General features: G+C 41.9%; 1 protein-coding gene across 2 annotated transcripts in view; it reads left to right on the forward strand.

Annotated features, from left to right (window-relative positions):
• The first annotated feature begins 2,584 nt into the window (after nucleotides 1-2,584).
• The window catches only part of ANXA5 (annexin A5), a 28,980-nt gene continuing 18,346 nt past the window's right edge, over nucleotides 2,585-13,218 (forward strand). The window contains exons 1-3 of one of the 2 annotated variants that reach the window (XM_081332349.1): nucleotides 2,585-2,803; nucleotides 3,242-3,285; nucleotides 8,582-8,666. In XM_081332349.1, coding sequence (XP_081188475.1) covers nucleotides 3,277-3,285; nucleotides 8,582-8,666 — 94 coding nt within the window. In that variant the 5' untranslated portion in view covers nucleotides 2,585-2,803; nucleotides 3,242-3,276. Of the gene's footprint in view, nucleotides 2,804-2,884; nucleotides 3,089-3,241; nucleotides 3,286-8,581; nucleotides 8,667-13,218 lie in introns of those variants that run through there. The other variant, XM_081332350.1, reaches the window with a different exon arrangement.

Genomic DNA, 13,218 nt, shown 5'->3' on the forward strand with positions numbered 1-13,218 from the left:
GTGACCAGCCCTTGGAAAAAAAAAAGGCCTGGCAGGCATTGCAACCAACTGAATTGCATCTGTCAGTTTGGAACCAGGTGTTGAAGACCATCCCCTGTAAAGGATTCAAATTAACACGGATATAAAAAACAATTTTGAAAGAAATTTGGAAAACTTTGCAAGGGGGGGGACTGGGAGGACCTGATCTGTTCCTGCACTCAGGAAGGTTGTCACTGTGTGTTGGGGGGAGAGAGCATGGGGGGAGGCTCAGCTAATCTCAATGTACACATGTTGTACTTTGACAATAAAGGTTTATTATTATTATTAAATTATTATTATTATTATTAAGGGGATGGTGATAATGCCCAGGAATACCATGGTGGGTGCTTATTTACTCATAACAACCTTTCCCAAATAAACACTCATCAATTACATTGGATTTCAGTGCCCAGCCAGGAGGGTCAGGTTGAATTTTGCTTCCAAAATAATGTAGTGCTTCCGGTCATCCTATTACATTTGCTTTAAATACTGTAGTGTGAAATGGTAAGAAAAATACATACATACATAAATACATACATAAGGAAAAAAGAAGGAAAGGGCTGAAGGACAGAATATGGGACACGTGATACCATCACTACGTGCAAACAATTGGAAAACCAGGAAAAGAATGGGGACTAATGAGCAGGTAACAATTCCTAAAAGGAGAAGGGGAACTCTGATAGACACTCTGATAGCTTAAGATGAATGGGATGGTTAAGAATCAGGGTAAGGGCTAGGGCTAGGCTAATCAGGGTCTGCAATGGGCCCAATCTGCCTTGAGCAGCAGCCTGATCCCTTTGCCAATAAACCTTTATCTAGATCAGGGGTGTCAAACTCACAACGTCACATGATCTGTCGTGATGTATCTCACGTGACGTGTCACAATGTATCGTGACTTTTTTCCATTGCTGGCAATGGGATGGATGCGGTTTTGCCATGTCGCATCCGGCCTGTGGGCTGGCAGTTTGACACCCCCGATCTAGATTGAAATTAAAAAATTTTTTTCCAGTATAGCTGGGAGCAGCACAGAACCTCAGCTGTTATGTGGAATTTTCCTTAGTTCTATCTTAGAGATTTCAGAGTATTTGGGTTAATTCATCTTAGTTTCTGCAGCATACAGATTTCTCTGTTTTGTCTTATCAGAAAGCTCACAAAGAAATTCCAAGATTATATGATCTTTAAAAATGTTAAGGTTAGTTCTCAGTTGTCCTAATTATATTACACGGCTTACTTTCATCATTTTTTATTTTAAAATTGCAATTTAAAAAACTTGGAATATTTCTGGAAATGGTTTTTTTTTGCACACATAAAATCTGATTTTCTTATTTATGAATTTCATTTCTGAAATGGTGCAGACAAACTACATAGTTCAAAACACCTTTGGTTTTAATGGGTGGAAAATGGCAAAACCTCCTGACAGTGAGGACAGTTAATCAGTGGAACAGCTTGCCTCCAGAAATCGTGGGCGCTCCATTGTAGTGTATGCGGGTTTTGCATACACGTGAGGGTCAGTGAATTCGGAGGTGGGGAGCTGGACAGCTCCAAGCAGGAACAGCGTTCGGTGGGAAGCCAGAACAAGGGGACAGCGTTCAGCGGGAGAGCAGGATTTAAAGGGATTGGCTGACCAGCCAGCAGGATGCTTGGATTATACCCATTGGCCAGGCAGTTACCTGACCAGGTATAAGTGAGGGCTCAAATCCTTTGTTTCCCAGTTCGGCCATGTTCCTCAATAAAACAACTTAGCTCCTGAACCTGTGTCACCTCTGATTCTGGTCCAACACAATAACAAATCATCTGCAAGTTTCCATATTTTTGAAGATCATGACCCACCAGACTGAACATTTTAACTCCGCACAAACCTAGTGGTGAAATTATAATTTTTGGTTATTTATTATTAATAGCTAAAATAGTCAAAAGTTTAAGGTAACTTCCTCATTCTGTTCAAAGAAACAGCTCTCCTGTTTGGACAGATTTCCATAGGCAAGTCCTTTGATTTATTTAGACCAGATACAGTATGGATCTTTCTTCTTTATAACCATTTACTAGGAAGTGAATTTCTTTGAATTCACAGCTTTGCCAGTTTCATTATTTGTGTCTGAAAACGTTGTGTGGACCCAGCCTGATAGATGTAGCCCACTGTGCGAATCAGTCAGGATATGATTTTTACCACGAGGAAACAAAGAATGCCTTCGTTTGTAGGGCGACTGCGGTCCCTGAACTGAGACACTTATCACAGGACAGCTACAACCAGGGCTTTTTTCTCATAAAACGCTCAGAATGAAGTTCCGGCACCTTTTTTAGATGGAGCCTTGTAGGGTAGGCAAGGCGGGTTGTATGACATGTGTGAGTTCCGGCACCTTTTTCTTTTACAAAAAAAGCACTGGCTACAACTATTACAACCGCCCTTTACTTTAATTGTGCAAGCGGTGCGTTCGCTTGGGTGTAAAGCAACCGTTCTGCATAGGACCAACAATGACCCAGAAAGAGCTTCGTCCCACGCATCCGCCCATTATTAAGTCCCCGACTTTCGTAATAATTTCAACCGGGAGGAAAAGGAAAGAGACACCCAGGGCCCGCCGTGCCGAGGAGTAGCAGAGTAATCCGGGGTGGGGCTCCAGGCAGGAAGACCACGAAACGAGTCCAGCGAGGAGCCGCAGGGAGAATCTGACTGCAGGGTGTGGCAGGCCCCGAGAGCCACGCACACTTTCTCCGGCTCTGTCCGTTTCCGTTGCTTCCCGAGTGGCGGTCGCGTCTCGCACCTTCGCCCTCTCCTTTTAAGGCTGCGGTGCGTATCGGAGGTGGGGGCTGCTGCTTCCCGAGCCCCAGTTAGTTCGGCGAAGCTAACACTGAGGCTAGCGAAAGTAGCGAAAGATCGAGCGGAGGGAGCCATTGCGGAGCGCTCTTACTGCTCCGCGTATCGGTCTTTCTATCTCGGAGGCCTTGGCTGAACCCAGCTTGGAGCAACAGGGCGCGGAAAAGCGGCAGGAGAAAGCGCTCGGGCCTTTCCCTGCGGCCGAAAGTTGGGGTTCAGCAGAGATTCCCCCCCGATTCGGAGGGGGTGCCTACTGAGGTACCCCGGAATCGGAGCTGCTGGGGGGGGGAAACCAAAGAGAGCTGCCCTGCTTTGTCGGCTCTATTCGCTCGTTTCCTGGGTAGCGGTGCTTGTTGGCCGCTTTCCCTGGAACTCTCCAAGCGTAACCCTGTCGCTCCTTTTTCCTTGCAGATTTTGCTCTTCGGCCCTCAACGATCCCCGAAGCCATGGCAAAGGTAAGTCCCACCTTGCTTCCTCTTCGCGGTGTGATTTTAAAACTAACTTGCGAGAGGGCTGAACAAATTTTGAAAGAAGCCAGTCGATTCGATGAACATATAAATCAGGGGTCTTCAAACTTGGCCCTTTTATGACTTGTGGACTTCAACTCCCGGAATTCCTCAGCCAGCTTTGCTGGCTGAGGAATTCTGGGAGTTGAAGTCCACAAGTCATAAAAGGGCCAAGTTTGAAGACCCCTGATATAAATGAATTGTAGCGCTACCGCCATTTTGCAAGACAGTTTTGCCGTGCGTTTGTTCAGTGGAATTTCTTCACCCACCGCGATCCCTAAACCCCGAAGGGCGACCTGTCATTCGTTTGATTCCCACAGAAATTCCTGCGAAATAGGTTTTTTTAAAAAAACAAAACAAAACAAAACAAAAACCCAGCTAGCTTGAAATTCCAAAACAACGTTTGGCCTTAAGAAAAGAAAAGAAAAAGTGGGTAAAAAAAGTTATTCTTTTAAGTTCTGACTCAACTGACTCTGCTCCCTGCGCTTATGACATTTTACATTAGCGTTCCTCAATGTGATGTTCTCCAGCTGTGCTGGGACTACGACTCCCAGAATTCCTAGCCAACCCCGTTAGCTTTCTTATCGTTTGCCAGATACTCTGAAGATAAATGACTGGGAATAAGAAATCCCTGTTTGGGGATATAGGAGGACAGTTTTTTCCTCTCTGTTTTTCTTCTAACTCTATGCTGATTTCTAGGAAATAGAGTGAGATTTCTGAGACAAACGGAAAAGGCTTCTTTTTCTCATCCAATTGTCCTAAAAAAGTTCCCAAAGAAATGAACAGAACATCAACTGGGGGGTCTCCATGCATCTCCTACTCATCATGTTTATTTTGGAGATGCGATATTCAAAGAAATCCATCAAAAATAAAATGGGGGGGTATGAGAAATGGGTATGCTGGTAATGTAATCTTTCAGTCTTAACTGCAGTTAAGATAATCTTATATATGCTTAGTCTTGTGTTACATTGTAGTGCCACTTCCTGATATCTAGAATAACTTCCCTTCTACATTATTTACCTGCTAACTTGTAACTGGAGTTTTCTTACCCTTCACTTGCCTTTCTAACAGTATTGTTTCCATAGTAGCTGCAAATAGGAAATTGTTTATGTCGTTTCAAAAAAAAAAACCTACAAAGGAGATATAAATATTCTGGTTTTAGCAATAAATGTATAATCTTAGATGATTCTCAAAATACATAGACTAGGAAAGCAAGAACATGCTGCTTTTGACATAGCACTTTAAATTGGTGTGGTCAGGCTACGCTCAGGGCTTTGTGCATCTTCAGCAGTCTGCTTCGAACCTGTTGGAAACATGTCTAAATTGAGCTGTACAGTCTCCTGACCTTCGAGTGAAGAAAAATATATGATCCAAAATAGCTGTGCTGTAATTAAGACTAAGTAATGTACTCAAACGTAACCTTATATTATATGTGCTATAATCCATCTTTTTTGTGGTCCTCAGTCACTCGCCCCAAAAGTTAAATGTAGTCCTTGGTCTCTACCAATTTGTCCAAGCTGGTCCTGAATTGTTCTAATGCTATTTCTGGTTAAATGGAAAATAACCAAAATATTGGTCATAATTGTAGAAAATGTGGTATGCCTGAATGTAAACGTTTGAAGCTGGTAGTATTAGGTTCTCCCAAGATTAAATATTTATAATAAATAGAAGAGATAACAATAATTTTAGAATCTAATTTGAACACTAATGGAGAAAAAATACAATGAAAGCGATATTTCCACAGAATTATCTGTGGCAATATATGCAATTCCCAAATAAAATTGCTAAGTTACACTAAATATAATAACTTACATTTGTGGCTGATGTACTAAATGAGTAAAAGTGTTGTCTGGTTCAAAATGTTTTGTAGCTTTTTTCCTGGGCCATGGGATGCAATTGGCTTTTGAGAAGCATGCAAAGGATAAGATAAAAACAGTTAAGTCCAGAACATGAGAGAGTTTTGAAATGCAGTTAAATAAAGTACAAATAATAATTATTCTGCCCTCGTACATGTAATATGTGTGTGTGTGTATAATATTAAACATATATATATATATATATATATATATATATATATATATATATATATATATATATATATATATATATATATATATATATATATATATATATATATATATATATATATATATATATATATATATATAATATTAAACATTAGAATTTGTTGTCAGGAGTTGAATGTCTCTTGAAGCGACATTTGGTCAAAGATGTCAGATTATAATTTGTTGATTTATGGAGTTAAATTTATGGATACACTACATGATTGAAAAAAAAGTTCCAAATAACATTGGAATAAAGGAAGGAAAACAAGTTACAGTATATACTTCACCTGCCTTAACTTTGTTTTACAACAATGAACTTTCATTTAAAAGTAAAGCAAACATTAGTAAATGACTGTTTGATTTGACCCTAATTTAGTTTTTTGTTTGCTTTGCATTTCCCAATGACCAGCATTGTTTTCTTTGGCTCTTGGCCAGCATTATCTTCCAAATGCTTTCATTTTGTTAGCTATTATCTACAGCAAGGATCAGCAGTCATGCTGACCATATAGGTGGTAGAAATTGTAGAATGCAGTTGGGGGGGGCTCTAGTTTGGAGATGAGAGTTTTGGCTTATCATTTCTTCCATGCGCTTCCCCTTGCTCCCCATTCCCTGAGCATTCACAAATATTTTGATCCAAAATCTCTTCCTGCAGCTTCAAGTAGTATTCATTGTATTGGTGGCTGGTTAATAGAAACTTAGGTATGGTGGCCGACATTCAGTCAGAAGAAACCCCAGTCCCTGAAAAACTGGGTTTTTCTCTTGCAAATGTCTAAAAGTTAACTACATAATTAATTCCATTGTTTCTTTTCTTTAGTATATATATTTTTAGATTGTTTTTATTCTGCCTTTATTTATAAGTAATTCAAGGCAGTGAACATAGATAATATACCTTCTTCCTAGGTTCCACGTAACAACAACCCAGTGAAGTGAGTTGGGCTTACAGAGTGACTGGCCCAAAGTACCCTAGCTGGCTTTCGTGCCTAAGCAGGACTAAAACTCAATTTCCTCATTTCTAGATCAGCACCTTAATCATTCAACCAAACTGATCCCCTTTTGTATTTACACAACAAAATCCTAGCTATGTTGTTAACTTGCAAGATTAGGGTCTCAGATAGTTCTTTGCATGGAATTATTTGCATTTCCATGTATGTGTGAAAATCTATTGCAAAATGCTGCATGTAGTTTTCAGTGATTACATTGTTTCCTCTGTGATACCTGTTGGAATTTGTGAGCACTTGTATTTCAATAAAGTGTAGGGATGAAAATAAAAGGAGACATACATAAACCAATTGTTTCATGTTGAAAGATCAGATTCCATTTTTTCTTTTCCATCTTGAATATGCACTCAGATTATATACATTTTTGCTTTCATTCATAATTATAACTGCATAAATTGCCCATAGCAGCTAATTTCCTTGGGTTATTGGTTGGCCTTGTTAATTAGAAGAAGCATTGTTTTCATAGTTTTCCTATCACCATCAGAAAAGTAGGTCTCTTGGCAGCCTTTCCAGTAAATAGGCAGTCAAAGTTAATCTGGCTTGCACATTATAGTGAATTAGAAAGAAGGCATTCCTAGTGTCTGATCGGCCAAATAAATAATACGTGCCTTTCTTATGAAATGCTTGGCAGTTAACTGATTAGCAAAGGAGGTCGCTTGGGAGCTTCCATGTTTTCAACCAAGCAGCTGTCAGCATTCTCTGAATTTTAAGAGCTGGAGAGAGAGTAAGAACTGCTGGCTAACTGCTGGAATGAATCTTCCTTCATACTGTACCTCTTCAGCCTCAAAGGGAGGAAGGCTAGCCATTCTTTCCACTTGCCAGAGAATATAAAAACTATCAGCATGGTTATTTTTGTTTGTCAGGATAGCTGTCCCATTAGGAGATCATGATTCATTTCAGGATTCAAAAGACATATATCTGTTGCCAAATTACAAATGACTAATATTCACATGGTAGTTATACATTTTCTTTTCACTCAAGTTTTGGTGGCTTTGTATGCCAGTCCCTTTTGCTAATTTTTAACAATATTCTGGACTTAATATTTGTTTGATAATTGAACAAACAATATCTGAGTTTCCTTCCTGGAAATAAAGAACATAGCTAGTTTCTAAGAAATTAAGAATAAGGAAGTAGTTGGTCCTCTACAGTGAAATGTACTGATATTGAAAATGTTCCCTTAGACTGAAATATTGAAGTTTCATGCTACCACTTTCCTGTAACAAGATGAGATCTAGAATAATTAAGACTAAGGCAAGAATCCTGTTCTACTAAACATGTTGTGGGACATGTTGTCCCAGCAACACTTGGGCATGCTTAATGGGACTACTGGGAATTTAAGTTCAGCATTTGGAATATTGTGGGTTGTTTATCACTGATTCAGGTGAACAACTGAGAAAATGAAGGTCTAAGAATATGTTGTTATTTCATGATTCTTGTATGTTAATAGTTAATTATGTCACTCATCAAAACATTTTCTCCAATCTAACACTCTTTAGAATTGTTGGAACTATTTGTCAGAATTATCAACTGACTGGTTATATACAGCTTAGACAGACTGTAAATTATATATCAGAATTATATTAGCTGATTTAAGTTTTTTCAGGGTGTAAGCTCTTTACAACTGATTTCCATATAGCTCCTATATAAATCACAGAATATGAATTATTTTTAATATAATTGTGCTGTGAATGAGCTGCCAAGAAGCTATTGTTAAACTAGTTTCTTATTAAATTATTTTTAATAAGAAAATTATTTTTAACTTTTAACACTTTTTATCAGTAAACCGTGGAAATGTTCTTTCTTCTTGTCTGTAACAGTGCCTAAACACATATACAACTGCACATCATTTTATTACACACAGAGACAACAAATGCCTTCCTAAGGGATTGTTAGAGATCAGATTCCTAAACCTCTAAATTCTACGATCTTTGCTCCAGATCTGATTTGTAATATTTGAGTTCAAGCTTTTACCATATAAGAAAGCTTTGCACTCAGTATTTTAATCCTGCCATGAATTTGCAAATTGTGCCAGATCATATGGATTAATTACTGTTAGATATACAGCAGATTATCTTTTCTAGGGGATCAACATTTAGATTTTATAACTCATGCTTCTTGATTATCAGTTTTATAATGTTACTAAAAGGATGCTGCATGAACATAATTTTATTTTCCTTCTAGTATACAAGAGGTACTGTAAAAGATTTCCCTGGATTTGATGCCAGAGCTGATGCTGAAGCTCTTCGCAAGGCAATGAAAGGATTGGGTAAGCAGAAGCAAAATAACACCCGATTACATACAGTTACAATTGTGTGAAGATGAACTCTCTGTAATCATCCCTCTCCTTCCTGTCTGCCATGCATTTGGACTGAAATTTCAGTAGCAGCGACTCTTCATTTTGTAGGCTTCCTAATAATCTGGATCAGGAACTAATTTGTTCAAGGAATGTTCAGAAATAGAGTTGGCTTCCTTCTTCAGTGTAAACATTAGACAGATAGGCTAAAATAAAGTTCAAGGGATTCTGATTGCATATGAGATAAAATTGAAAATAGACCTTACAATGTTCTACTGGTGGAATCAGAAATGTATCAGTGTGATCACCAAGTTCTCTTTATGCTTTGGCTTGGCATTTTTTTATTAGCATTTGCATAAGTGGAATTTAAGAGCAATAGCACTTAGACTTATCTACTTCCTCATAGTGCTTTACAGCCCTTTCTAAGCGGTTTATAGAGTTAGCAATTGCCCCCAACCATCTGGGCCTTCATTTTGTTAACCTCAGAAGGATGAAAGGTTGAGTCAACCTTGAGCTGGTCAGGGTGACATAATAAAAAAAACATTCATTAGAATGGGAAAGGACCATTTAGGCTATTGAAACGAAACCCTTATATAGTATAAGAATCCAAATTAAAGCATTGCCAGGTCATGTTCTAGTTTCTCTGAATTATTAAATGGTGCCTAAACTTTGATCGAATGCCAGGCTGTAGGCAGAGCCTTCATCACTGCATTCTAACCTCGTGTCACAGAGCTCCTAGATATACTACCCAGGTTGGTTCTGACCAAAGTCCCAGTAAAAATGTAACTATTAATCTGTACTTATTTAAATAAGTAGAATATCTGTTGAGATTCTTAATCATTCAGGTCAGACATGTCAAACACAAGGCCTACGGGCCGGATGCAGCCCGATATGTGGTTCCATCTGGCCTGGGTACCTGCTCTGGAAAGAGTAAAGGACTGGACCGCCGCATTTCGGCCTGGCCTGGCTCAGGCCAACCAAGTGCTGATCTACAACCTGGTTGCGTCCATCAAAGCCAGAACACGCTCAGCATTAAATCCACGGGGAAGCCCCGCCCTGCTCCCTGGGTATGCACACAAGCGGAGTCCACCATCCCTGCTGGCTGTCTTATCCCGGAGGCTGACTTCTCCCAGAATGCCGGCGCTGGCCGTCTCCTGTGAGCACATCTGGGGGGACGGCAGAAGTGGCGAGGCAGCTCCTTGCTGGTTCCAGTGGATCTTAGGCTGAGCGCGTTCTGGCTTTGACGGATGCAACCAGGTTGTAGATCAGCGCCAACCCCCACCAGCACCTCCAGCCTTGCAGCCATGAGGCATCCCTTTCATCGGCACAGACACACATACCCCATGTGGGAAGCAAGACCGGTAGCAACATGGCAGCTCTGGCAATCTCTCCCCCTCCCGTCACCCTTTCCTAAGTGTTGAGGAAGGAAAGAGATGAGAAGGAGAGAAGGAAGGAAGGAAGTATAGCGGAGAGGGGAATTGGGGGGATCGGCGTTGGCTGGGAGGCTTTGCCAAAGCTCTGTGGATTTGGCAGAGGTCGGGAGCTTCAGTGGCCTCCATGGTGGCTGGCGGTGGACCAGGGCTTTTGTTGAGGGATTTTTAAAGGGGAAGAGGAGATTGACTGGCGGAAGAAGATTTTATTTTCTCTTTTCTGGAGAGACAAGCCAGAAGGAGGGAGAGCAAGGTAAGAAGTTGGCGAAAAGGCTTTTTATTCTCTCTCCAGAGAATAAACTTCCTACCTCGCTCTCCCTCCTTCTGACATCCTTTTCAGCGGGACCACCCCCACCTGCCCACATGGTATAGGAATGGCTGGCAGCAGGATATTAGTGCTGGCAGTCTCTCCCCCTCCCATCACCCCTTCCTGAGCACGGGGGAAGGAAAGTGAGAAGGTAAAGGAAGGAATGAAGGGAGGGAGGGAGGAAGGAAGGAAGGGTGGGAAAAAGGGAGGGAGGGAGGAAGGAACAGGGAAAAAGCAACAGAGGGTGAGAGGAAGGAAGGAACGGAGGAAGGTAGGAAGAGTGGGGGGAGAGAGAAAAAGGGAGGGAGGAAAGAAGGAACAGGGAGGAAGGAATGGAGGGTGGGAGGAAGAAGGAAGGAACAGAGGAAGGGAGGGAGGAAGGAAGGAACAGAGGGAGGAAGGAATGTAGGGTGGGAGGGAGGGAGGAAGGAAAGAACAGAGGAAGGAAGGGAGGGACCATGTCCCAGTGTGCACCCCAGTCCCATCCTCCTCTGCTGGACATCCTCAGATCTGCCCCAGTCCTGTTGAGCTGGCCACACTGACCCAGTAGGCCAAACCCACCCTGGTCACACCCACCTGCCCCCCCCTCGAGGGCAACCACAATGCTGATGTGGCCCTCAGTGAAATTGAGTTTGACTCCCCTGATTCAGGTCATAGTTGTCCCAAAGGTTCTTTTTCCAAAGAACTGAAGAAGTTTCTTAGTTGAGAAGCAAAATGTTTTCAGAAAAAAACCCAAGAAAGCCCAGTTGCTTTTTGGGAAAAGCACCTTTGAGATTACTATGTAGAATCTTCTTCAGGATAATAGAACTATTGTTTTGGTGTTTGGGTTTTTTTAACTGGAATTCCTGAAAAATTAAGATAAGGATACTGAGACAGCCATTAACTTTTATTCATACAAAACAAATATTGACTTAACTTTATCTTAACTTTTATTAATGCAAAACAGATTCTGAAGGCCAGATAGTGAATAGGAAACAGATGTTTTCTTTAAAAATGTTGATTTATACTGTCAGGCTGAAGCATCCAGAACTACTTTGGGATAGTCTCAAACAGAAGCTTTATTGCTAGTCACCCATATTACAAGAATCTTGCTAATTGACTACATTTCCTTGGGAATGGTCAAATAAGGTTTTAGGGATTCTAGGGGAAGTCAGGCCTGTTCCACTTCCTGCAGTGCAAGAACTCTAAGCTCGGCCCCCTCTTAACCCTCCCTTCAGTCTAATTGGAGATTCCACCACATATACTGAATATTGAGGCAAATGGTGTGTTGAAATGTGGAGGAACTTCTATGAAAAATTTTGCTAGTCTTGAAATTTTGACTGACTTGAAATTCTCCCCCGCTATCTGCGATTGGATTCAAGACTTTCTTAAGGATCGGGTACAAACAGTGAGGGTCGGATCTGCTTTGTCCACCCCCCTGAAGCTTTGCACCGGCACGCCACAGGGCTGTGTGCTTAGCCCCTACCTGTACTCTTTATACACTTATGATTGTGTATCATCTGACCCATCCACTGCGATAATCAAGTTCGCAGATGATACAACTGTGGTGGGTCTTATTACAGGTGGGGATGAGACAGCATATAGGGCGGAGGTACAAAAACTATCCATATGGTGTAGTAACAACAACTTGCACCTAAACATCGGCAAGACGAAAGAGATGGTGTTAGACTTCCGGAGAAAAAAGGAGGAACCTGCCCCACTTTACATCGGGGAGGACTGTGTAGAGAGAGTTTCCTCCTTTAAATTTCTGGGAGTCTACCTCTGTGAAGATCTGACCTGGAAAGTTAACACAACCCAGGTGGCTAGAAAGGCCCAACAGAGGCTTCACTTTCTTAGGATCTTGCGGAAGAACAGGGTAGAACAACAGCTAATGACCCTCTTTTACCGGTCTACCATAGAGAACGTCCTCTCGTATGGTATTGTGGTTTGGTACTTATTTATTTATTTATTTATTTTATTACATTTATATACCGCCCTTTCCCGAAGGACTCAGGGTGGTTTACAGGGTGATTAAAAAACCAAGATACAAAAGTTAAAAACTAATTTAAAAAAAATTATATTTGTCCCTACATAAATAAAACCCCAGTTAAAATAAGATTAATCCTCAGCCTGGGCCAGAGAGCTCGAAGAGCCAGGTCTTCAGGCCCCGGCGGAATGAACGGAGGTCGGGGGCAGTCCTCAGCTCCACTGGCAGCTGGTTCCAAAGGGCAGGCGCCCCCACTGAGAAGGCCCTATCCCTGGGTGTTACCCGCCGGCAAACTCTTACCGGTGGCACCCTGAGAAGACCCTCCCTGTGGGAGCGCACTGGACGAAGGGAACTTGATGCCGGCAGCAGGTGTTCCCTCAGATATCCCGGACCCAAGCCATTTAGGGCTTTATAGGTCATCACCAGCACCTTGAATCTCACCCGGAGGGCAACCGGAAGCCAATGCAGCTCGCGGAGTAGAGGTGTTACATGGGAGTATCAGGAAACCCCCATCACAACACGCGCGGCCGCATTCTGCACCAGCTGAAGCCTCCGAGTGGTCCTCAAGGGCAGCCCCATGTAGAGAGCGTTGCAGTAGTCTAAATGGGAGGTCACGAGCGCATGAGTGACTGTGCGTAGGGCATCTCGGTCCAGATAGGGTCGCAACTGGCGCACCAGGCGAACCTGGGCAAAAGCCCCCCTGGTCACGGCTCCTATATGGTCTTCAAAATTGAGTCGTGAATCCAGGAGGACGCCCAAGTTGCGAGCCCTATCAACGGGGGGTAACACCTCACCCCCCATCGTTAGAGATGGAATAGTCTG

The sequence above is a fragment of the Vipera berus genome, assembly GCF_964194415.1.
Source record: "Vipera berus genome assembly, chromosome: 7".
NCBI lineage: Eukaryota > Metazoa > Chordata > Lepidosauria > Squamata > Viperidae > Vipera > Vipera berus.